The following is a 27410-nucleotide window of genomic DNA, read 5'->3' as shown; positions in this document are numbered from 1 at the left end:
AAATGATTAACCGGTGTTTGTTAGTAGTTTCTTGATGCACTTTAAGCGCTGTAGCACCATTTATTTGTTTGTTTCATATTTTCTTTTTATTGGAAAGATTTGGTATAGCAGCTTTTATTATACACAGCCTTTATTTTCGTATGCGCTGATTTACAAATGACATTATACACATTTTTTTGAGCTTTATGCAACCTGCCATCTACTGTTCTGGCAGTGGTAATTTTTTTAAAAGTAACGAGTAACTATGCAGCACAAAAAAAAAATACTTGAGTAGAAGTATCGAAATCATCGAAAAAATGTAGTGAAGTAAAAGTAGAAGTAGGAGAAAAAAATTCTACTCTAGGAAAGTACAGATACCGCATTTCGGTACTTAAGTACAGTACTTAAGTAGTTCTACTTCGTTACTATACATCTCTGCCTGTACGCGGCTAGACTATGTGGTATCCCTGTACTCAGAAGAAGCAGAAGAATGTATTTTGGGGTGTCATTCCACATTTACCCATGGCATGCGTGAGCAATATATCATTTCAATGACAACTTTGTGTAAAATGTTTTTTTTTGTCATTTTTCAAACACCTGTGACAAAAAAATTATATATTCGATGGGCTCAACATGGCTCTCAGAAAATTCCTTAGGGTGTCTACTTTCCAAAAAGGGGGGGGGGGGGTACTGCACTGCTATTTTAGCACTTCAAGAAATGAGATAGGCAGTCAGAAAGTAAAAGCTGCATAAATTCCAGTATATACACCATAGTTTGTAGACGCTATAACTTTTGCGCAAACCAATAAATATACGCTTATTGAATTTTTTTTTATCAAAGACATGTAGCTTAATACATTTTGGCCTAAATGTATGACAAAAATTGAGTGTATTGGAAACATTTTATAAGAAAAAGTAGAAAATTTAGTTTTTTCTCAAAATTTTCGTTTTTTTTCCCTTTATATGGCAAAAAATAAAAACCGCAGAGGTGATAAAATACCGCCAAAAGATATCTCTATCTGTGGGAAAAAAGGACATCAATTTAATTTGGGTACAGCATTGCATGACCGCGCAATTGTCAGTTAAAGTCACGCAGTGCCAAATTGCAAAAAATTGCCTGGTCATTAAGGGGGTTAAATACTGCACTATATATTATATCTTTGCGGCCGCAAGCGGTGAGCTATTTTTTTATTCAGCATCCTGCCAAGATGGTCGCCCCCTGGTGGTGAGGAGTGAAAACTACTGGTGATTGAGAGCTTGGAGCTGATTTATATCACATGCTGGTGAGTTCATATTGGTGGAGGAGTAGTGGCACCAACGGTTATATCTACATGTGGTACAGTCACTTTATTAATGTGGAAGACATCAAAGTATTATTAAGGCACAGATTACGGACAGGAATTTTGATCGATTTATTGGTTTATGCTTTTTGTTGTGCACAGAGACGAGGTACAATCACTGTTCATGAAATGTATTTTATTTACAATCTTTTGTTTGTCGATGATTGTTTGCATGAATTGCTGCGTCATTTGTTTATGAAAGACACAGAGCCAAACAATGTTTCCCCACACTTTAGGGCCCGTTTATACTTCGTGATTTGGAATTGAGGGCAGAATTGGTGCGATTCCCCTGTGATTCCAAATCACACTAACACGCGATGTGTGCTTGGGTGCCAATCATCGTTAATGGCTCCCCAAACACGGTGCAATTTTTTGCCATGATTTAAAAAAAACGTGTCTGGCTAAGGGACAAAATGTGGTCCCTGAGCTTCTTTGCCATGACAAACGCACATAGGACTGCTCATTGAAACGCACCTTCCTGCTATGTGAAATGTGAACAGGGACTTATTGCTGTGCAATGTGTGAGGGCGCAGCGGGTTCCACCCCCTTGGTGCCCGTGTGCCCCACACACATTGCACCTGTGGAGGGTATGCCATTGTGTAAGGAAGACTCTGATCTGAAACAGAACTCTGATGTGAAGGGAGGAATCTAAAATGAAATGGGACTCTGATTTGAAGAGGAGGGCTCTGTTGTGAAGGAGGGGGGGGTCTCTGATATGAATATGGGGCTCTGATGTGAAGAGGGAACTCTGAAATAAAGAGGGGGCTCTGATGTTAAGAAGGGGGCTGTGATGTGTAAGAGGGGACTCTGATAAGAAGGGGGACTATGATGTGGAGGGGGGTTCTGATATGAAGAGGGGACTGTCATGTGAAGGTGGGCTCTGATGTTAAGAGGGGGACATTGATATGTAAGAATGGACTCTGATGTGAGGAGGCGGGCTCTGATGTGAAGAAGAGCAGCTCTGATTTTAGTAGGGAGGCTCTGATTTGAAGAGGGGGGCTCTGATGAGAAGAGGTAAACTCTGATGTGAAGAAGAGGGGCTCTGATTTTAGTAGGGAGGCTCTGATTTGAAGAGGGGGGCTCTGATGAGAAGAGGTAAACTCTGATGTGAAGAAGGGGGGCTCTGAATTGAGGAGGGGGGCTCTGATGAGAAGAGGTGGACTCTGATGTGAAGAGGAGGGCTATGTTGTAAAGAAATGGTTCTGATGTGCAAAGGGGACTCTGATGTGAAGGTGGGGGGGGCTCTGATGTGTAAGGGGGGCTCTGATATGAAGAGGGGCACTCTGATGTGTAAGAGGGGACTCTGATGTGAAAGAGGACTTTGAAATGAGTAGGCAGGCCCTAATCTGAAGAGCGGCTAGAAGAGACTCTAATTTGAAGGGGGGGGGTTCTGATGTGTAAGGGGGGGGCTCTGATATGAAGAAGAGGGACTCTGATGTAAAGGGGGACTGTGATGTGAGGAGGGGGGCTCTAATGTGCAGGGGGGTCTCTGATATGAATTTGGCACTCTGATGTGAAGGGGGGGGGGGTTCTGATGTGTAAGGGGGGCTCTGATATGAAGAAGAGGGACTCTGATGTGAGAAGGGGGGCTCTGATGTGCAGGGGGGTCTCTGATATGAATATGGCATTTTGATGTGAAGGGGGGGGGGGTTCTGATGTGTAAGGGGGGCTCTGATATGAAGAAGAGGAACTCTGATATAAAGGGGGACTCTGATGTGTGGAGGGGGGCGCTGATGTGCAGGGAGGTCTCTAATATGAATTTGGCACTCTGATGTGAAGGGGGGGGGGGGTTCTGATGTGTAACGGGGGCTCTGATATGAAGAAGAGGGACTCTGATATAAAGGGGGACTCTGATATGTGGAGGGGGGCTCTGATGTGCAGGGGGGTCTCTGATATGAATTTGGCACTCTGATGTGAAGGGGGGGGGGTTCTGATGTGTAAGGGGGGCTCTGATATGAAGAAGAGGGACTCTGATGTAAAGGGGGACTGTGATGTGTGGAGGGGGGCTCTGATGTGCAGGGGGGTCTCTGATATGAATATGGCACTCTGATGTGAAGGGGGGGTCTTTTATGTGTACAATGAGCTCTCCATCCTCCCAGCCTGTAATATGTGACTACAGAGCACCCCCATGTCATACAATGAGCTCTCCATCCTCCCACTCCTCTCCAGCAGAGCAGTGACGTCACTCCCCGTACATAGAGGGATCTCTCAGGTCTCCCCTCCTCTCCTGTTCCTGGGTGGGCGGAGCTACAACACACGGAGAGCCCAACTCGGAGTCATTGATCGAGCAGCAGACAGTGCGGAGCCCGGCCAGGCAGCGGTGACCCCGGACAGCTGAGAGTTGTCACTTCTTCTCCCAGCCTGGAGATGTTCAGCAGAAGCCCCTGGAGGAGACATTCCGGCAGATCAGTGAGTACAGAGCACTGCATGCACACTTATCTCCCTACAGCTGCTGCAGAACCTCTTCTAGGGGAAGGATGAGGAGACCGATCTGTGGTCCTACATTGTGTGCCGCATGTCCCTGACAATTCCTATTAGTGCTTGATTTGCATGGGCAGTGGAAGCACAAGTCCCAGCAGTCCTGTTCTAGCTGTCTGCGGTCCCAGATATACAGAATCTGTTCCTGGAAGGATCTGTCCTTTCCAACCATTCCCAACTCCTACACCTTCCTTCTGTTCATTCTTCATCCCCTAACACAGATAGATCCACAAGACAAAGTGGGAACACCTTTGGCTGGGTACACTCTGTGCGTCCAGTCCTGGCGTTTTCCTGCGTTCAGGGGGCACAGGACCAGCGTCCAACCCCAGAAGTCTATGAGAGGCTGAAATACGCTGTACTGAGCAGCACTTGGGTTCAGGCTCATGTACACGCTGGGCATTTACCCGCTGTGCACCCAGTCCTGGCATTTTCCCACGTTCAGGGGGCACAGGACCAGCGTCCAACCCCAGAAGTTAAATGGAGGCTGAAATACGCTGTACTGAGCAGCACTTGGGTTTAGGTTCATGTGCGCTGTGTGCGTCCAGTCCTGGCATTCTCCTGCGTTCAGGGGGCACAGGACCAGCGTCCAACCCCAGAGGTCTATGAGAGGCTGAAATACGCTGTACTGAGTAGCACTTGGGTTCAGGCTCATGTACACGCTGGGCATTTACCCGCTGTGCACCCAGTCCTGGCGTTTTCCCACGTTCAGGGGGCACAGGACCAGCGTCCAACCCCAGAAGTTAAATGGAGGCTGAAATACGCTGTACTGAGCAGCACTTGGGTTTAGGTTCATGTGCGCTGTGTGCGTCCAGTCCTGGCATTCTCCTGCGTTCAGGGGGCACAGGTGCAGCGTCCAACCCCAGAAGTCTATGAGAAGCTGAAATACACTGTACCGAGCAGCACTTGTGTTTAGGGTTCATGTACACGCTGGATGTTTAACCGTTGTGCATCCAATCCTGGCGTTTTCCTGCGTTCAGGGGGCACAGGACCAGCATCCGACCCCAGAAGTCTAGGAGAGGCTGAAATACACTGTACTGAGTAGCACTTGGGTTCAGGCTCATGTACACGCTGGGCATTTACCCGCTGTGCATCCAATCCTGGCATTTTCCCACGTTCAGGGGGCACAGGACCAGCGTCCAACCCAGAAGTTAAATGGAGGCTGAAATACGCTGTACTGAGCAGCACTTGTGTTTAGGGTTCATGTGCGCGGTGTGCATCCAGTCCTGGCGTTCTCCTGCGTTCAGGGGGCACAGGTGCAGCGTCCAACCCCAGAAGTCTAGGAGAAGCTGAAATACGCTGTACGGAGCAGCACTTGTGTTTAGGTTCGTGTGCGCGCTGTGCGTCCAATCCTGGCATTTACCTGCTTTTAGGGGGCACAGATGCTGCATCCAACCCCAGAAGTCTAGGAGAAGCTGAAATACGCTGTACTGAGCAGCACTTGGGTTTAGGTTCATGTGCGCGGTGTGCATCCAGTCCTGGCGTTCTCCTGCATTCAGGGGGCACAGGTGCAGCGTCCAACCCCAGAAGCCTACCAGAGGCTGAAATACGCTGTACTGAGTAGCACTTGTGTTTAGGTTCATGTACACGCTGGGCGTTTACCCGCTGTGCACCCAGTCCTGGCGTTTTCCTGCGTTCTGGGGGCACAGGTGCAGCGTCCAACCCCAGAAATCTAGGAGAAGCTGAAATACGCTGTACTGAGCAGCACTTGGGTTTAGGTTCATGTACGCGTTGGGCTTTTACTCACTGTGTGTTCAGTCCTGGTGTTTTCCTGCATTCAGAGGGCACAGGACCAGCCTCCAACCCCAGAAGTTAAATGGAGGCTGAAATACGCTGTACCGAGCAGCACTTAGGTTTAGGTTCATGTGCGCGGTGTGCGTCCAGTCCTGGCATTTTCGTTCGATCAGGGGGCACAGGTGCAGCGTCCAACCCCAGAAGCCTACCAGAGGCTAAAACACGCTGTACTGAGTAGCACTTAGGTTCAGGCTCATGTACACGCTGGGCGTTTAGCGGCTGTGCTTCCTGTCCTGGCGTTTTCCTGCGTTCAGGGGGTACAGGTGCAGCGTCCAACCCCAGAAGAGGCTGAAATACACTGCAGCTGGATGCTGTACCGAGCAACACTTGTGTTATAGTTCATGTGCAGGCTGAGCACCCAGTCCTGGCATTTTTGTGCGTTCAGGGGCACAGGTGCAGCGTCTGACCCCAGAAGTCTGAAATACGCTGTGGCTGGACGCTGCACAGAGTAGCACGTTAGGTTCATGTGCGTTCAGGGATGTATGCCAGAACACAGGTATTTTGACATGCGTCCGTGAATGCATAGGGCCCTAAACGCAAATAACATCCAGCCACAAGCCTATTTCAGCCTTTCATAGACTTCCAGGGTCAGATGGTACACATGTGCCCCCCCCCCCGAATGCATGAAAATGCCAGGATTGGATGCACAGAGTCTAAACACCCTGTGTGCGTGTGGCCATAGTTTGGGTTCACACTGTAGCAGGTCCAGGAACGCACGTGAATCGCACGTGTTCCCTAACCTGCAGGCAAAACGAGCTGCTCTTTTGCTGATGCACGGGGCTGCCATTAGTTCTTAAGCCTAGGATCAAACAGGAAGCGCACTGCATTCCTGCGCAATTCACATGCGATTCAGTGCGATGCAATCTAAGCCTATTTATTTTGAATGGACTCAAATCGCACGGAAGTAGTGCATGCATCAGTCTTAGAAACGCACTGCAACCAGATCGCATAGTCATTTTGTACCATATGATCCAGTGCAGGCAAACATACTGTGTTTGTAACCTGCATTTGGGGTGTCATTAACATTGCACTGACACCTGCTGAGAATCACAAGGGCAGTGCGATTTAAATGCAGTTTGGGAAACTCACACAGACGGGGGGTTTCCCGCGCCGCTTTCTAGTTTGAACTGGGGCATAGGGCACTACCACGCATCCGAAAATGCGGCAAGTTTTAGATATTGAAGCAAAAAAACGCACTGCATCGCATGAAAACAGTGAATGCCACCAATTTTAGAAATGCACTGCTACCAAATCGCATGGTCCTTTTGCAAATGCAGCACACAAGAACCGCACAGATGTGAACCTTGCCTTATAATGTTTGGTGCAGGTGTGGAGACCCAAGAAAGCAATCACATATATTATAAAAAAAGTCCCTGTAGTACCAAAAAAAAAGTCCTTGATTTTTGTTTTTCCTTTTGATGCGTTTTCCATTGAAATCAGTAGGACGCATGTAAGCGACCATTTGCACCTGAATGTTTTGTAGTAGGAGTACACCCAGCATGCAGAATCCCATCGATTGTCATTAGGCTTATTCACTCTTAAATGTCCTACGCTCAAAGAAATATATGAGCTTTATTCTTTAGTGCAGGCATGTCCAACCTGCGGCCCGAGGGCCGCATGCGGCCCAGAACCACAGGCAATGCGGCCCACTGCCCCCTGACAATTATTTTTTTTTTGCTGGGGAGGAAAGAAGTCGAGTCGGGGGCACAGCCACAGCGGCTTCCAACCAACTGTAGGCAGAGGCTGCCTCGGAGCCTCTGTCAATGATAGACAGCACATTGGTGACGTCTATCATAGGAGCCGATCCAGGAGGCAGGACTTCGTATGACAGCGGTCACCGGATAAGCGGGAGATCCCTGCTCTGTGTAATCCAGCGGCTCTCCTCTCGCTTCATTGCAGACTGCATTGGATGGACACGCACTGTGAGGCTGCATTGGATGGGCACAAATCAGGCTGCATTGGATGGGCACTGGTGAGGCTGCATTGGATGGGCATGCACTGGTGAGGCTACATTGGATGGGCACTGATCAGGCTGCATTGGATGGGCACGCACTTGTGAGGCTGCATTGGATGGGCACTGATCAGGCTGCATTGGATGGGCACGCACTTGTGAGGCTGCATTGGATGGGCACAGATCAGGCTGCATTGGATGGGCACGCACTTGTGAGGCTGCATTGGATGGGCACAGATCAGGCTGCATTGGATGGGCACGCACTTGTGAGGCTGCATTGGATGAGCACTGATCAGGCTGCATTGGATGGGCACAGATCAGGCTACATTGGATGGGCACGCACTTGTGAGGCTGCATTGGATGAGCACTGATCAGGCTGCATTGGATGGGCACGTACTAGTGAGGCTGCAATGGATAAGCATGCACTGGTGAGGCTGCATTGGATGGGCACTGATCAGGCTGCATTGGATGGGCACGCACTTGTGAGGCTGCATTGGATGGGCACAGATCAGGCTGCATTGGATGGGCACGCACTTGTGAGGCTGCATTGGATGAGCACTGATCAGGCTGCATTGGATGAGCACGTACTAGTGAGGCTGCAATGGATAAGCATGCACTGGTGAGGCTGCATTGGATGGGCACTGGTGAGGCTGCATTGGATGGGCACTGATCAGGCTGCATTGGATGGGCATGCACTGGTGAGGCTGCATTGGATGGGCACTGATCAGGCTGCATTGGATGGGCATGCACTGGTGGGGCTGCATTGGATGGGCACTGATCAGGCTGCATTGGATGGGCATGCACTGGTGGGGCTGCATTGGATGGGTACTGATAAGGCTGCATTGGATGGGCACGCACTGGTGAGGCGGCACAGGAAGGGCGCGGCAGCGTTTTATTACTTATATACCTTAACTATAGTATATATTTTATATGCGGCCCGAGAAAATTTCTCTACACTCAATGTGGCCCAGAGAAGCCAAAAGGTTGGACACCCATGCTTTAGTGTAATGAGGCGTTTTTGGCCTCCATAGACTTTAATAGAAGCCGCTGTAAACGCACAACACACGTTTGTGCTTGAAGCTCTCCTCCTCTAGAATCGCTCTCATTTCATAGCTTAGCCCAGGAAACAAATTCCTGAAGCTTGATACACCTGTGAATGTTTTTGCATAAAGCTTGTAATAATATGCTTTTAAAATCCATGTTTATGAACCCAAAAAACACAAAATAGAACTGAGACACTGAGTGCCGGTTCACATTTGTGCGATCACAGAGATCGCATGTGATTTGGAGTGCACTGCTCCTAAAATTACATGCGATCTCTGTGCGGTGCAAATTCAGCCATACAGTTTGTATGGCTGAATTCGCACCGCAATCGCACTAAACTCGCATAGGACCCTTTTTTTGGTCCGCAGCAGAATTGGATCGCATGGTGGTTCACACTAGTGCGATCTGATTCTGTGCGAACTTTCAGATCTGATCTGGGGGTGTCGTTAATTTTTAATTGACACCCCCAGCGTATTGCATATGGCAGTGTGAACTGCCAGGGGTGCGGATGCGATGCGGGAACACGCTGTGTATTCGCAGCATTCCCGCATCGCACAAATGTGACCTGGCACTTAGGGTCCTTTCACACAGGCTTTCTACCCGACGGAGTCCGTTTTGCTCAGCGGGGATCGATCCGCCTATCCCCGCTGAGCAGGCGGATGACAGTTCTGACTCTGCTTACTTTGAAGAGACGGACTTGTCAGATCCCCGCTCTCCTGTATGGGAGATTGGATGAAGTAGGAGGAGAACACACTGATCTTCCAAGTGAATGGCTGTGCGGGGGGGGGGCTAAGGACAAGTTTGATCATTGGAGGAGAGGACACTGATCTTCCCAGTGAATGGCTGTGCAGAGGGGGGTCAGGACAAGTTTGATCATTGGAGGAGAGCACACTGATCTTCCCAGTGAATGGCTGTGCAGGAAAGGGGGGGGTGGTTAGGACAAGTTTGATCATTGGAAGAGAGCACACTGATCTTCCCAGTGAATGGCTGTGCGGAGGGGGTCAGGACAAGTTTGATCATTGGAGGAGAGCACACTGATCTTTCCAGTGAATGGCTGCGGTGGGGGGGAGGGGGGGATGTCAGGACAAGTTTGATCATTGGAGGAGCGCACACTGATCTTCCCAGTGAATGGCTGCGGTGGGGGGAGGGGGATGTCAGGACAAGTTTGATTAATGGAGTGCACACTGATCTTCCTAGTAAATGGCTGTGTAGAGGGGGAGGGGTTTCAGGACAAGTCTGATCATTGGAGGACAGAGCACTGCTCTTCCCAGTGAATGGCTGTGTGTGTGTGTGGGGGGGGGGGGGGGTTGAGGGTTTCATGAGAAGTTTGATCATTGGAGGACAGCACATTGATCTTCCCAGTGAATGTCTGTGTATGGGAAGGGGGTGTGGGGTTCACGTCAAGTCAGATCATTGGAGAAGGGCACACTGATCTTCCCAGTGAATGGCTGTCCATGGGGGGGGGGGGGGTTCAAGACAAGTCTGATCTTTGGAGGAGAGCAGGCCAAGTTCCCAGCAGAGTTAGAGAACTGACCACGCTGTGTTCTCCTGCTTAGTGTGGTCAGTTTATAATAGAAAAGCAGAAGGACTGGCAGGAACACCAGGGATTCCACACAAAGGAAGCAATACAATGAGAACAGGAGACTTTCTCATACAGATACATGGTACAGCAGGCACATATCAGGAATATGAAATGTTGGGTTTACATATTCTCTAAAAGTCACCAATACGCTGTGCTGAGGTGTGAATTCAGGCCTCACATGCACTGTTCCTTGTTTTCAATGGTTGCAGTGTGCTTTGTATTGTGGTCAGGTTCTCACTTCAGTATCAGTTTCTTTACATGCGTTCTTTCCATGGGTTTTTAGGCATTTTTAGGGATGAGTGTTTGGTTTAGGCCAATGAAAAACGGGTTACCAGGAGGAGGAGACTGGTTGTTGGGCACAAAAACACAAGAACAGCGCATGTTACACGTCATTTTCTGGCACTCTCATTGAAGTCTATGGGGCCAAAAAAGTGCAATCCTGTCCCAAAGAACTGCCTGTACTTCTTTGGCACATCTAGCGGCAGCACATCGCCCGGATGTGAATGAGCCCCTCCCACGATAAAATGGAAATCTTATTGCCAACCGTTGTCACACTTGTGGAAACGCAAGACAAATCACACATGTATGAACAGGGCTGAATGTCAGCAAGCATCATAACGCACATCAATGCTCGTTGATGAATGCCATGATGCATTTATTTGCGTCTTGATGCACATGGTTCCCGCTGTAGTAACTGGGACTGTGCTGCAACCATGGGCCAATGACTGCCATGTGGTTGCGGCACTGTATTTTCATGCAAAATCCTCCTTGGGATAAAAAAATACAAATACAGTTCAGGAGGTGACATTATCACCATCTGAATACTTGCAAAACACCAACTACCTCTGAGTCCCGGTTCACACTTCTGCGATGCGGGAATGCTGCGAATATGCAGCGTGTTCCCGCATCGCATCCGCACCTCTGGCAGTTCACACTGCCATATGCGATATGCTGGGGGTGTCAATAAAAAGTTAACGACACCCCCAGTTGCGATCGCATATCGCAGTGCGATCTGCAAGTTCGCACAGAATCGAATCGCACTAGTGTGAACCACCATGCGATCCGATTCTGCTGCGGATAAAAAAAAGGGTCAAGTGCGTTTTTAGTGCGGATGTGGTGCAAATTCAGCCATACAAACTGCATGGCTGAAATTTGCACCGCACAGAGATCGCATGTAATTTAGGAGCAGTGCACTCCGAATTAAATGCGATCTCTGTGATCGCACTAATGTGAACCGGACCTGAAAAGTGATGCACTGGGGATCCCTTTTCAGAGGGGTAGCAAAGTCCAGCAGCTGTATAAAAGGGGCCCAGGTATTCACATTGCCGCATGTAGCAGTGAAGTGCTTTGCCCCAACACTATATTGTGAATGAGCCCCTAACGCAGAACTAAAGAGCTGATGTTGCTCAAAGTTGAGGGACTGTTTTTTAGGGCCAGTTCACAGCAGATGCAGTCCAGTGCGTTTTTTTTTCTGCATCAAAACCGCATAGACAGTAGGGTATATGGGTTCCAATGGCACAGTTCACACCAGTGCAGTCAGTTCCAGTGCAGAAAAAAGAACATGATGCATTTTTTCAGCACAATGCTGTACGGGAATGCGGCAAAACGCATCAAAAATGCACCGGAAAGCACATGTCCCTATTTAAGATGAGGGGGAAAAACGCACTGTAATGCATAAAAAAACGAGAAAAAATGCATTGGAACTCAACAAAAATGCGTATGCAGAAACGCATCCAGAACACATCCGGACTGTGGTGTAAACAGTTGAACCTGCCCTTAGGAAAAGTGTCTGACTCTCATTTTGGCCTCATTCACATGAGCGTACTACAGCGTACACCCGTGTGCGGGCCGTGCCTGCCTACATGGGGATGTACAGGTGCACGCAGTCCTGTACATGTCAGTTGGGATGCAGAGGCTGCATAGACACAGCTGATGCTACCAATTTGACAGTCTGATTGGGGGCTTTGCACCCGCACCAACACAGCTGTCAAATTGGGAGCAGCAGCTGCATCTGTGCAGCCTCTGCATCCCAACTGACATGAATGGGACTGCCGGTGTTCTGCCGAAATCTCCAACTCACCGAGATCTCCAATGACGTTACTTCCGGTGAGTGTACACCAGGAATAATTGGAGATTTCCACCACTTGGTGTTTTTACAGAACACCGGCAGCCTTTACTCTCCGGTAGATGGTATAATTAGTGCAGATTGTTAGTCCTCCCGCTAGTAACCAAAAACATGGCCGCCTCCAAGGCCGCGACAACTAGCGGGCAGACTAACAATCTGCACTAATTATAGCATCTACCGGAGTGTACAGGCTGCCGGTGTTCTGTAAAAACACCAAGTGATGGAAATCTCCAATTATTCCTGGTGTACACTCACCGGAAGTAACGTAGTTGGAGATCTCAGCAAGTTGGAGTTTTCGGCAGAACACCTGCACAACATTCGCATGGGTGTGCGCTGCAGTACGCCCGTGTAAATGGGGCCTTACAGGCTGAATGTGCAAGTGTACTAAGGTTCCTTGGGTGACAACACTACTCAGTGAGTAAAACACTTCAGGATAAGTGTTGTCACCCTATGACAGGAAGTACCCCTTTCAGCAGGGTCAGCAGTTTAAGGCATAGGAAAGCAACAACTGCACAAAGTGGAGCTAAGCTATCCCACATTACATAACATTGAAGGGTTGTAAAGGCAGAAGGTTTTTTTTTTTAATCTTAATGCAGTCTATGCATTGAGATAAAAAACCTTCTGTGTGCAGCAGCCCCCCTCAGCCCCCCTAATACTTACCTGAGCCCTATCCCAATCCAGCGATGTTGCATGAGAGACTCAGGTGTCCAGGACTCTCCCTCCTGATTGGCTGAGACATTGGCGCCTGCTGCTGTCAACCAAAGTCATTGAGCCAATGAGCAGAGAAAGGGGGCGGCTCCGTGTCTGAATGGACACATAGAGCTGCTGCTCGGCTCGGGTGCCCCCATAGCAAGCGGCTTGCTGTGGGGCCACTCTGCAGGAGGGAGGAGCCAGGAGAGCCAGCATGGGACCCGAGAAGAGGAGGACCTGGGCTGCTGTGTGCAAAACAGGGCAGGTAAGTATAAGGCTCCATTCACACCTGAGCGTATCGTTTTTAGGCGGTTTTTAGGCGTTTTTTCGGGCGTTTTTCCGATGTTTGGCATTAGGCATTGTCATCTAACAAAAATGCTTGTAATCTGCCAAAAAAGAAGCTCATGTACTTTTTTTAGCTTCAGGCGTTTTGCTTCAGACGACAAAACGCTCATATGAGAACAAGGGCCATTGAAATGAATAGGATTTTGCTTGTTGGGCATTTTGAGACTTTAGAGATGAGCGTTTTATGAGCTGAAAAACGCTCAGGTGTGAACAGGGCCTATCAGGTTTGTTATTTTTAAACAATAAAAAACAAAAAAAGGAGACTTTAACCACTTGCCGACCGCCGTCAGTATATTTACTGTGGCAGTCTGGCGCTCCTGGGCAAACCGACGTAGTACTACGTCGCTCGCCCAGGAGCCTGTAGGGGGCGAGCGTGCGCCTCCTGAGGCGGCGCTCCCGCCCCCGCTCGTTCACGGGCATCCCCGCGCGAGTCACCACCGGCTCCGATGTCCGCCGGCCACTCGCGATCCCGCTCAGGAGAGGGAGAAAGGCAGACGGCTGATGTAAACCCAGCCGTTTGTCATTCTCCCTGATGTAAAGGCAGTGACTATACGATCCTGCTATGTAGGATCGTAGGTCTCGGTGGTTACATCATTAGCCAAGCCCCCCCACAGTTAGAAACACGCCCCTAGGAATACATTTAACCCACTGATCACCAATAAAGTTAACCCCTTCCCTGCCAGTGTCATTTTGACAGTAACAGTGCATATGTATAGCACTGATTACTGCAGTAATGTCACTGGTACCCCCTAAAAGTGTCAAAAATGTCAGTCAGGGGTCCGATCTGTCTGCCGCAATGTCGCAGTACCGCAAAAAAAATTGCAGATCGCCGCCATTACTAGTTAAAAAAAAAACCACTAAAAATGACATAAATCTTTCCCGTAGTTAGTAAATGCAATGACTTTTGCGCAAACCAATCAAAATACGCTTATTGCGATTTTTTTTTTACCAAACATATGTAGCAGAAAACAAATTGGCCTAAAATGTTAAAACATTTTGATTTTTACATTTTTTTGGGGGGAATTTCATATAAAAAAATGTGAAAAATATTGTTATTTTTTCAAAATTGTCGCTCTTTTTTGTTTATAGCGCAAAAAATAAAAATAGCACAGGTGATCAAATACCACCAAAAGAAAGCTCTATTTGTGGGGGAAAAAAGGACATCAATTTCAATTAGGTACAGCGTTGCATGACCGCGCAATTGTCCGTTAAAGTCACGCAGTGCCGAATCGCAAAATAGGCCCTGGTCTTTGAGCAGCCAAATCCTCCGGGGCTTAAGTGGTTAATATTACTTACAGCGTTTGTTACCCCAACACTTCATATTCCTTAATTGTGCCTGCTGTACCATGTACTTGTATAATAAAGTATCCTGTTCTCTTTGTATTGCTTCCTTTGTGTGAAATTGTTGCTGGTGCTCCTGCCAGTCCCCTGGCTTTCCTGTAAAAAAAAAAAATTACCACACTAAGCAAGAGAGCACAGCATGGTCAGTCCTCTAGCTGTGCTGGGAAATCAACCTGCTCTCCTCCAATGATTAGACTTATCTTGACATGCCTTCCCTGCACAGCCATTCACTGGGAAGCTCAGTGTGCTGCTTCTCCCCCCCCCCCCCCAGCTCTTATGCAGCTGAGAACAGAGGGAACGTGATCACTTATAAAAAAAAAGGATTTGTAATGTTTTTTTTTTTATATCTATAAAAAATGTTTTACCTTTCATTTCTATTTTAAACTGGGTTGTTTTAGTGTCCATTCACACTACCGCGACTTGTCAGCCTGACAAGTCGCGGTACGTCGCGGTCCATGCAGTTCTAAAGGACCTAATAGGAGCGACACAAGTCGCTCCGACTTAGAAAAAGGGTCCTGTACTACTTCGGGGCGACCTCGGAGCCACTTGCATAGACATTCATTATATGAAGTCCGTGCAAGTCGCGCCGAAGTCGCGGTGCACGCGACTTCACAGGTCGCCCCCGAAGTCGTGCAGAAGTCGTGCCGCTGCAGTGTGAATGCGGTCTTACAAGGTGATCGTTTACAATTACTTTAAATTCCCTTTATATACACTTTAAATTGTAAACCTCTACATATACCCAGTGAAGTGTCTGGCCTAGGGTGATACACAGAGATTAAACAAAGCCTCCTACATAAGTTGTACCTGTTTCTCTGCAGCACTTTCCTTTCTACAGCCATTCAAAGTGCAGAATTTATAGAGCTTCTCTGAGCTGTCAAAGAAGAAGGGGGCAGAGCTGAAGTTACACTCTGCAGAGCTCAGTGAGGAGAGCTGATTGGAGGGAAGGACCCCCCCCCCTCCCCCCTTCACACAGGAACAGACCTGAGGCTGTCAATCAGCTGGAGGTCTCTCCCGTCACCTTTTTTCTCTTGGTGTCAGGAAAACGTATCATAAGAGATTCATGCTGATAGCAGAGGAAGGAAGTAGCAGACAGAAATTACACATAGTGCTCTTAATTGAGAAAAGTACACACTATAGAGGGATATGCTTTGTTCATATTTCATGTCTGAGGTTTACAACCACTTTCAGATGCATGAACACAGTATGCTGTAAAAGGCTAGCACTGTGCTGCAAAGTAGGTCAGCAATTTTTGGATCTATAAGTGCTGTGGAACGACGAGTCTTAGCATCGATCTTGTAAAATAGCTGTTGATTGTCTGTAATTTCACAGTTTCTGCCACTTTCACTCGTTTCTCGCCCCCGTGTACTGTGGGCAGAGTGCTCATAGCCACAGTCAGCCAATCAGAGTTCCCCTTTCACTGATCTGACTTAAGCTGGTTGTACATCATCGTTTCTCTTTAGCCCGGCTTATTAGGTAAGCCGGTTTATGTCGGCTGTCAGTGACTTGCAAGCTGTGACACCCAACCCCAAAGAGCGCACAGCTACCTGCTCATCAATTGTCACCTTGTAACTCCATCCAAATCCTGACGTTTAATTCTCTCATCCCTAAACAGTAGCAGACAATGCAGTCCTGATCCAGGCGGAGGGGTGAGAGCTGCGAGCTGCACCTGACTCCGGTTATAATGTCATTAGTACAGAGTACAATGGCTCTGCTTCAATAATTCAGCTGCCTGCATTCATTACACCATACGGATGTCCTCTCTATTGACAGCTGTTGTGAATAAACCAAATGCTACTTTCTTTGGCTCTGCAACCTTGGAGGAACGCCATGTCCTCACCTGTGGCTGGCAGGGCATGCTGGGACTTATGGTTCCACAGTTTTCATAAGCCTGTTTCTGTTATATACTGCTCAAAAAAATGAAAGGAACACTTTGAAAACACATCAGATTTCAATGGGGAAAAATCTCATGCTGGATATCTATACTGATACGGACTGGGAAATGTGTTAGGAACACAAGGATGCCACATCGTTTGATGGAAATGAAAATGGTCAACCTACAGAGGGCTGAATTCAAAGACACCCCAAATATAAAGTGAAAAAATTATGAAGCAGGATCGTCCATTTTGTTGAAATTTCATTGCAGTAACTCAAAATGGTCCTCAGTGGTTTGTATTGCCCCCATGTGCTTGTATGCATGCCTGACAACGTTCGGACATGCTCCTAATGAGACGATGGATGGTGTCCTGGGGTTTTTCCTCTCAGATCTGGACCACTGCATCACTGAACTTTTGAACAGGCTGAATTGCAACCTGGCGGAATTGGATGGACCGACACATAATGTCCCAGAGGTGTTCTATTGGACTTAGGTCAGGCGAGCGTGGGAGCCATTCAATGGTATCAAATCCTCCATCCTCCAGGAACTGGCTGCATACTCTCGCCACATGAGGCTGGGCATTGTTGTGCACCAGGAGCAACCCAGGACCCACTGCACCAGCGTAGGGTCTGACAATGGATCCAAGGATTTCATCCCGATACCTAATGACAGTCAGGGTGCCATTGTCTACCAGGGATCCTCAAACTATGGCCCTCCAGCTGTTGCGGAACTACACATCCCATGAGGCATTGTAAAACTGACATTCACAGACATGACTAGGCATGATGGGAATTGTAGTTCCTGAACAACTGGAGGGCCATAGTTTGAAGACCCCTGCCTGTAGAGGTCTGTGCGTCCCTCCATGGATATGCCTCCCCAGACCGTCACTGACCCACCACCAAACCAGTCATGCTGAACGATGTTACAGGCAGCATAACATTCTCCACGGCTTCTCCAGACCCTTTCATGTCTGTCTCATGTGCTGAGGGTGAACCTTCTCTAATCTGTGAAAAGCACAGGGAACCAATGGCAGACCTGCCAACTCTGATATTCAATGGCAAATGATAATCAAACTCCATGGTGCCAAGCAGTTAGCACAGGGCCATTAGACGACGTCAGGCACTTTTCATGATAACTGTTTCTGATTGTTTGGTCAGAGACATTCACACCAGTGGCCTGCTGGAGGTCATTTTGTAGGGCTCTGGCAGTGCTGATCCTGTTCCTCATTGCACAAAGGAGCAGATACCGGTCCTGCTGATGGGACCTTCTACAGCCCTGTCCAGCTCTCCTAGAGTAACTTACCTGTCTCATGGAATCCCCTCCATGCTCTTGAGATTGTGCTGGGAGACACAGCAAACCTTCTGACAATGGCACGTATTTGATGTGACATCCTAGAGGAGTTGGACTGCCGGTGCAACCTCTATAGCAGGGGTCTCCAAACATTTTAAACAAAGGGCCAGTGTATTGTCCTTCAGAATTTAGGAGGGCCGGTTGGTCCAAACGAGAGTGGACATTTGGTACTAGGGGGAGGAATAGTGCCCCATTGTTGGTATCATTGGGAGGAATATTGCCCCATTTTTGGTATCATTGGGAGGAATATTGCCCCATTGTTGGTATCATTGGGAGGAATAGTGCCCCATTATTGGTATAATTGGGAAGAATAGTGCACCGTTGTTGGTATCATTGGGAGGAATATTGCCCCATTGTTGGTATCATTGGGAGGAATAGTGCCCCATTGTTCGTATCATTGGGAGGAATAATGCCCCGTTGTTGGTATCATTGGTAGGAATAGTGCCCCATTGTTGGTATCATTGGTAGGAATAGTGCCCCATTGTTGGTATCATTGGGAGGAATAGTGCCCCATTGTTCGTATCATTGGGAGGAATAGTGCCCCGTTGTTGGTATCATTGGTAGGAATAGTGCACCGTTGTTGGTATCATTGGGAGGAATATTGCCCCATTGTTGGTATCATTGGGAGGAATAGTGCCCCATTGTTCGTATCATTGGGAGGAATAATGCCCCGTTGTTGGTATCATTGGTAGGAATAGTGCCCCATTGTTGGTATCATTGGGAGGAATAGTGCCCCATTGTTCGTATCATTGGGAGGAATAGTGCCCCGTTGTTGGTATCATTGGGAGGAATAGTGCCCCATTGTTGGTATCATTGGGAGGAATAGTGCCCCATTGTTGGTATCATTGGGAGGAATAGTGCCCCATTGTTCGTATCATTGGGAGGAATAGTGCCCCGTTGTTGGTATCATTGGTAGGAATAGTGCCCCATTATTGGTATCATTGGGAGGAATAGTGCCCCGTTGTTGGTATCATTGGGAGGAATAGTCCCCAATTGTTGGTATCATTGGGAGGAATAGTGCCCCATTGTTGGTATCAGTGGGAGGAATAGTGCCCCATTGTTGGTATCATTGGGAGGAATAGTGCCCCATTGTTGGTATCATTGGGAGGAATAGTGCCCCATTGTTGGTATCATTGGGAAGAATATTGCCCCATTGTTGGTATCATTGGGAGGAATAGTGCCCCATTGTTGGTATCATTGGGAGGAATAGTGCCCCATAGTTGGTATCATTGGGAGGAATATTGCCCCATTGTTGGTATCATTGGGAGGAATAGTGCCCCATTGTTGGTATCATTAGGAGGAATAGTGCCCCATTGTTGGTATCATTAGGAGGAATAGTGCCCCATAGTTGGTATCATTAGGAGGAATAGTGCCCCATAGTTAGTATCATTAGGAGGAATAGTGCACCATTGTTGGAGTCCGTGGGAAAAATAGTGTCCCACTGTTATTGTCTACCAGTATAAAAGTGCCTCATATCAATGGGAGGAATATACTACAAGGGCTGGATAAAGGCAAGCAAAGGGCCACATCTGGCCCCTGGGCCACAGTTTTGAGACCACTGCTCTATAGAGTCCAGGTATCGCCTCATGTTACCAATAGTGACACTGACCCTAGCCAAATGCAAAACTAGTGAAAAACAGTCAAAAAAGATGAGTAGGGAAAAAAATGTCAGGGGCCTTCACCTGTAAAACCATCCTGTTTTGGAGGTTGTCTCATTGTTGCCCATCTAGTGCACCTGTTGTTAATTTCATTACCACCAAAGCAACTGAAACTAATTAGCAACCCCCTCTGCTACTTAACTGACCAGATCAATATCGCAGGAGTTTAATTGACTTGATGCTATACTCTGATTAAAAAGCGTTCCTTTAATTTATTTGAGCAGTGTATATAGGGGTGGATTTACTAAAGGCAAATAGGCTGTGTACTTTGCAAGAGCAGTTGCACTCATTTTTCTTACTAAATGGAAATGTGGTAAAGCTTGACTTTGTAAAGAATACCCAATCGGATGCAAGGGAAAAAAAAATCATGCACATAATTGGATGATTGAAATCAACAGAACTTTGCTGCGTTTACTACTGCAACCTCTGGGGAAAATGAGTGCAACTGCACTTGAAAAGTACACAGTCTCATTGCCTTTAGCAAATCCAACCTACAGTGTGCTACACCATACTGCATATAAAAAACATGAAAATGCACATGCATTGATGTGCATTTATCCTGAATCTTCATGCATTATGGTATGTTGCATTTTTAATTGCATTGGCCTGCTTTTTGACATCATCTGTTTTGACAGGTCACTATAGTAACACCAGTTTATTTTTTAAAACTTTAGGGATCATTTAGAGCCGGTTCACACTACTTCCGACTTGTCAGGTGACTTGGTCGCCTGACAAGTAGTGCTCCATGCTGTGCAATGGAACCATTCTAATCAGAGCGACTCAAGTCGCTCCGACTTAGAAAAAGGTTCCTGCACTACGTTTGAGCAAAGTCGGAGCGACTTGCATTGACTTCTATTATGAGAAGCCGTTTGCAAGCCACGATATAAGTCGTGCTGCACGGGCAACTTCAAAGTCAGGGCGACTTTGAGTCACCGCGGCATGAACCGACTCTTATGCCTCGTACACACGCAACGATTATCGGCCGACTGATCGGCCGTCTTTTGTCCAGTGTTGTTGTGTTGGTTGAAATGTGCTCTAGACTGCACACTAACTTTTTCGAACAACAACAACCAACTTCAGAAGTGATGTCATGTGCTGGTTTACTTTCCGTGTGTTTTTTCTTCTCTGAGCATGCCCAGTCTTGCTCATCAGATTTTTGTCTGCCGAAATCTGAACTGACTGACGGAAAATCGGCCATTCTGTTGACGGCCAACAAAAATTTTATAGCCTGCACACCAGATTTTGTTCGGCCGAAAAGTCGCAGTCGGTTGTCGGAAGCATCATACTAACAAGCCGACAATCGGCCGATCGGACGTTGGCCGAAAATTCACGGCCAACAATCGTTGCGTGTGTACGAGGCATTAGGCCCCTTTTACACAGACGGACCGTTTTTTTTTGGCGGATCTGAACGGCCCCCCCCCCCCATGCATTCCTATGGGGCATCGGATGGCAGCGGAGACATGTCCGCTGACACCCGATGTGATCCGATCCGTCAAATCTGGACAGATGGAAACCCTATTTTCCATCCGTCCTGCGGATCGGATGGGATCAGATGAGAACGGACCGACGGTCCGTTCCCATCTGATTCCCCCCATAGAGATGCATGGGGAACTGACAGCTGTGTCTCCGCACACAGCGCAGAGACACAGCTGTCATCCTCCTGCTCAGCGGGGGATCGGCGGCTCGATCCCCTGCTGAGAAAAACGGACTCCGTCCAACGGACAGAGTGTGTGAAAGGAGCCTTACACAGGTAGAAAAAAAAAATGTGCATAACATATAGGTCGCATCTAAATGCAGCACTTTAGTAATCAATAGGCCACAGCTGCGTCTGCATGTGTAAATGTGCGCTGCATTTAGCCATGCACAAAAAAAGTAGGACACAGCTGTGTCCCGCTGAAAAAAGCCCTGGTATTAGCACTGATCACTGTATTAGTCTCACTGGTGATGTCAGTGTCAGTCAGTCCCCCCCCCCAGTGTCAGTTAGTGTCAGATTGTCTGCCACACTATCACAAGCCCACTATAAGTCACTGATAACCGCCATTACTAGTGTAAAAATATAAGAAAATAAAAATTCCAGTATGTATACCATCGTTTTTAAACACTATAACTTTCATGCAATCATTCAATATACACTTATTGGGATTTTTTTTAACACAGGCATGTAGCAGAATACATTTTGACCAAAATGTATGAAGATCTTTGAATTTTTTTTTTATTGGATATGTTTTATAGCAGAAAGTAGAGAATATCATTTTTTTCCCCCCAATATTTTCAGTCATTTTTTTCGCTTATATAATAAAAAATAAAAAACCCAGTGGTGATCAAATACCACCAAAAGAAAGCTGTATTTGTGTGAAAAAAAAGTATATAAATTTTGTTTGGTTACAGTGTTGCATGACTGCGCAATTACCAGTTAAAGTAGGGCAGTGCTAAATAGCAAAAAATGGCCTGGCCATAAAGGGGGTAAAACCTTCCAGAGCTAAAGTGGTTAATGCAACCCACTGTAAAGCACATGTACACAACATTGTAATGTGAATGTGACAAATAGAAAATCATTGCAGTAATCTGCATTAATCTGGTGTGGAAAAATGCACATGGTGTGAAAAAGTCCTAAATCATTATTTCTTTATTGCATCTCTGACTATTTTAGGCCCCGTACACACAGACACTTTTTTGGAATCCATTGTAATTGTGGGTATACTTTTGCACCCTGAGAGACAGCTGCAGTGTACAGCCACCCATAGTAATGCATGGCTGTAGGTTAGCGGTATGTGGGTATACGCCATGCATGTGTAAACTTGTACAGAAGCATAAATCCCTGAAAACACGTTCAGAGTTTTACGCATGTGCGTGAGATTACGCAAGCATAGCATATACCTACCTACAGCTAGTTTACAGCCATTCATTACTTGGAGGTTGTATGGTCAGCTGTCTGTATAGCATATACCTACCTACAGCTAGTGTACAGCCATTCATTACTATGGGAGATTGTACACTGCAGCTGTTTCTCCAGCCGCAGAAATATGCCTACAATTTACATTGGATGCCTGAAAGTGTCCATGCGCATGAGGCCTTAGCCATGCAGAAAATACTCTCATAAAAGAGACAAGGCCAAGGCCACCTTAGTGACCGCGTTTCATGTTATGGTTCATTTACGCTCTGTGAAGGATTGCCTTTCAGAGGGCGTTTTACAGGCCATGAAAAGACGTTTGGTTTCCTCCTTACAGTTATGTTTTAACCCCCCAAATCCCGCCAGAAGTGAATGCATCGCACGCATTTGGGGTGCGACCACATTCACTTGGCACCAGGTGAAAAAAAAAAAAAAAAAACAGGGCCTGTGTGTTCAGGAGCAGCAGCGTTAAGCTTTAAAAACGCCCGACGCTGCTAAACGCGGCTTAACGCTGTATATCGGCTTTTAGCAGCGTCAGGCATTTTTTAAAATGTGAAAAATGGAAAATGTGATTGGTTACAAACAGAAGAGGGTTGTGTTTATTTAAAAACGCTGCTAAGTGCCGACGCTCCTAAACATGCATTGATGCCAATGCGAAATGCTGCTAAAGGCGCGTTTTTGACGCCGCTTTTTCCTGTCAGAAATAGCTTTGCAGCTTGTTTTTTCTGATGCCCTGTGTGCATGGGGCCTAAGGGTCCTTTCACACGGCCGCTCCGTGTGTCCGCAAATCATCCAATCCGTTTGCGGATGATTTGCGGACATAATGTAAGTGAATGGCACTGCGGGTGTCAGCGGAATACCATCCGCTGACATCCGATTTTCCTCCTGTCAGTTCTGTTCCGTTTTTACGAATGGAACAGAACCCCATTTTTCCTTCCGTGTAAAAAACGGAAAGGAAGGAAAATCGGATGTCAGCGGTGTCATCCGCTGACATCCGCAGTGCCATATACTTACATTATGTCCGCATATCATCCGCAAACGGATGGGATGATATGCGGACATACGGAGCGGATGACAGAAATGTCATCCGCTCCGTGGAAAAAAAAAAAAAAAAGTCCCGCAGCGGACCTTTCACACGGAGCGGCCGTGTGAAAGGAGCCTAAGGATATTCCTTATATTTTTATGCATTATTTCACCTGGTGCCAATCTATTTGTTTATATGAGTCACTTGTCAATATCATTCTACATTTGATATCCTCACACACACATCTACCTGATTTATATCACCTTATATCACGTATTAGTATTAGCGCAGCACCTATCTTTCCTTCTTTTATCTCACTTTCTCAGCCTAGGGTGGGCTGATTGGTGGTTGCAGCTTTAGAATTCCCTTCATTTTATATATATATATATATGTGTGTGTGTGTGTATATATATATATATATTTATGTGTGTATATATATATATGTGTGTGTGTGTGTATATATATATATATGTGTGTGTGTGTATATATATATATATGTGTGTGTGTATATATATATATATATATGTGTGTGTGTGTGTGTGTGTGTGTATATATATATATATATATATATATATATATATATATATATATAATTTTTTTTTTTTACTTTTTTTCAAAATAGTGCAGGGGTTATCTTTTTACACTTTACATTCAATTTAAAATTGAATAATAAAAGCAAAAGTCCAATTTTTAAACAACATTCGTCTATTTATCGAATGTTCTATGAATTTTTGTACGAATGTTCTACGAACATTCTTGTCTAAAAACCTATACGTGTATGGCCAGCATAAGTCTGTAAATGAGTGTAAACTAGGCCTTACTAGGCATGTAAACAAATGTAAACTAGGCCTTGCTGGCCATACACTTATAGATTTTTATTTGGAAATTTTCATTTTAGGAAAAAAAAATTTAATCGTTAGAGGGGTCAAATTGATGTCTGTTTTTGACTGCAGTGACAGGAAAATTTGAAGGGGGAGGAAGGAAAACTTTTCTCAATCAACTAATTTTCAGGCAGTGTATATGGTTATCGCTCCGAAATTACAAGTGTAAACTAGGCCTTACTAGGCATGTAAACAAGTGTAAACTAGGCCTTACTAGGCATGTAAATGATTGCAAACTAGGCCTTACTAGGCATGTAAACATGTGTAAACTAGGCCTTACTAGGCATGTAAATGATTGCAAACTAGGCCTTACTAGGCATGTAAACAAGTGTAAACTAGGCCCTAATAGGCATGTCTGTAAACTAGGCCTTACTAGGCATGTAACTAGGCCCTACTAGGCATGTAAACAAGTGTAAACTAGGCCTTACTAGGCGTGTAAACTAGGCCTTACTAGGCGTGTAAAGTAAACTAGGCCTTACTAGGCGTGTAAAGTAAACTAGGCTTTACTAGGCGTGTAAAGTAAACTAGGCTTTACTAGGCGTGTAAATGATTGTAAACTAGGCCTTACTAGGCGTGTAAACTAGGTCTTACACCCATATCTAGGGGGTAACATGACTCATGAATAGCTGAGAATGAATGAATAAATGCAATTTTTTTCTTTTATCGATGAGGGAACAGTTATTTGTTGTTTCGGGTGGAAAATGCCTATAAAAGGGAATATATTGTATTTACAATCTTACCTTGGAACTTTCTAGAAATTTCCATCTATTATCAGAGTTAGTTTCCCCAGGTTGGTTTCCATAGCAACGGTGAACATTGGTTTCCATAGCAGCGGCAGACGCGTTGCTATGTGGAGGGAGGCCCAACTATCCAGGAAGGAGGGCACTGTTGTAGAGTGTTATCTAAGGGGAGAAGTGGGAGTGTCAATGGATCCTCTCAGTCACTGCGGCACAGCCTACTCCAGATTTCCCTTCAACAAACCTTTCCCCTCGCCATGGATACCGCTGGCATGGAGTTCAGCTGGTTGTAAGTAGGCCCACTTTTCCAGCAGGCGTCCTGCGTGGCATCTGAAGATATGTGCGGATGAGAGATGTAGATTTGGGTGGTTTAACAGCTTTTCTCTGAATCTGTATAGTATGTGGTCCGAAGACATGTAAACAAATAGGTGCTGATAATTAGAGATTGCTGAGCTTGGCAGACATTGATGCTTCACAAACGCTTCCATTCACTTTTATTGAAACGCACCACAAGTGCGCCGTAAACACAATATAAACGCACCTATGGCCTTTACAGTGCGTTTAAGGTGCACTTGCAAAGCTTTGAAATTTATCATTTCCCCAATTTTAGTTTTAGATAGAGTGGATAGGGATTAGAACCCCTGTCAGGTTTACTTGCTGTCTGTGTGTCCTGTTAAGGAGATTCACCCCCCCTGTTGACCTTTTATCACCAAGAGTGAAAACGAGTGAAAATCCCAAATATTGAGTTGCCACTTACTTAGAGAGATCTTACATACTTACATACTTAGAGAGATCTTCCAGTGGGGACGCCGGTTCTGGTCACAACTGTCTATGGGCTCCATGTGCAGCAATGTTTATTGTCCCTCTGAAAAGTGAACCACAAAAAAACTGCATCTAAGGCTCCATTCACACCTGAGCATATCGTTTTCATGCGTTTTTTTGGGCTTTATATAGGCGTTTTTTGCAGGTGTTTAGAGGCAGACATTGACATCTAACAAAAACGCTTGTAATCAGCCAAAAAAGAAGCTCATGTACTTTTTTAAGCTTCCAGCGTTTTTCTTCTGGAGACAAAACACTCAGATGTGAACAGGGGTCATTGAAATGAATGGGATTTTGCTTGTTGGGCGTTTTGAGACTTCAGAGATGAGCATTTTACAAGCTGAAATACGATCAGGTGTGAACAGGGCCTTAGAGACCTGTTTTTAATGCTTTTTGGACGCCTGTGTAAACAAAGCTTACTGGGCCATACACACTATAAGATTTTCTGAAGACTTTTTCCTTTAGACTTACTAAAACCATATAATATGAGGTCAAACCTAAACACTTTCAATTTGTATGGAATCTGGCAGGCCCCTGCACTACATAGAAAAGATAAATCTGAAGGAAATCTAACCACAAAAGTTGGATAGTGTGTATCCAGCTTAAGAGGGGATTTCCCTCACTTTGTAGACATTTGCTCTTACTTCCTGTTGTGGCTAAAGGGAAAAAGGACGTAAAGGGAAATCTCCCAATAGGACAAGGATGGCACTAAAAATATGACAGATTATAATCCTCCCTTAAACCCCTTTCACACTTGTATGACCTGAAAATTTCACGACTTTCTATGCGACTTGAAGCAACGCCTGTTTAATCTTGAGATCTATGGACCTCAAGTTGCATCAAAGTCAGACCAAAGTAGTGCAGGGAGCCAGGGAATACTTTGAAGTCACGCAGATATGAATGGTATTGGAAATCTTGGGGTACGACTTGTCATGCTACTTTGCAGTCCCAAGTCGCAGGATAAGTTGCATAAATGTGAAAGAGGCCTTAAAGAGGTTGTAAACCAGAAATTTTTTTTTTTTTTTGCAACCTGAAAGAGAAACACATAATGAGCTACATACTAGCTCATTATGAAATACTTAACTTAGAACGAGCCCCCGCCGTGCCGCCCGCTTATCTGTATGACGGGCGACATGTCCAGTCGCCCGTCTTCCTTGACGTCACTCTCACGCACGTGCGCGGGAGCCGACAGTCACGGCACGGGTCTCTGAAGAAAAGGCACCAGCGGCCGTTCCTTCAGAGCGCATGCGCCAGTGACGTCACTGGATGCATGTAAGGTAAATATCTCCTAAACGGTACAGGTTTAGGAGATATTTATAGTACCTATAGGTAAGCCTTATCATAGGCTTACCTATAGGTACAAGTGTCAGAGGAGGGTTTACTTCCTCTTTAAGCCCCGTACACACTATAAGAAAATGGTACGATCGTTCCTTGGAGGAAAATATTTGCCTGATGTCTTATAGTGTTCGGGCCATAACTCTATAAACAAATGTTTTGGCTTTAGTTATACTT

At 46.2% G+C, this 27410-nt stretch overlaps 1 protein-coding gene across 1 annotated transcript in view; it reads left to right on the top strand.

Moving 5' to 3' along the window:
- Positions 1-3573: 3573 nt before the first annotated feature.
- PRICKLE2 (prickle planar cell polarity protein 2) overlaps positions 3574-27410 on the top strand; it is a 462431-nt gene continuing 438594 nt past the window's right edge. The window contains exon 1 of the mRNA XM_082265402.1: positions 3574-3728. Within this exon, the coding sequence (XP_082121528.1) occupies positions 3687-3728 (42 nt within the window). The 5' untranslated portion in view covers positions 3574-3686. The remainder of the gene's footprint in view (positions 3729-27410) is intronic.

This window comes from Pelophylax lessonae (assembly GCF_965119305.1).
Source record: "Pelophylax lessonae genome assembly, chromosome: 8".
In the NCBI taxonomy this organism is placed as follows: domain Eukaryota; kingdom Metazoa; phylum Chordata; class Amphibia; order Anura; family Ranidae; genus Pelophylax; species Pelophylax lessonae.
This window is presented reverse-complemented; position numbering and strand designations above follow the sequence as displayed.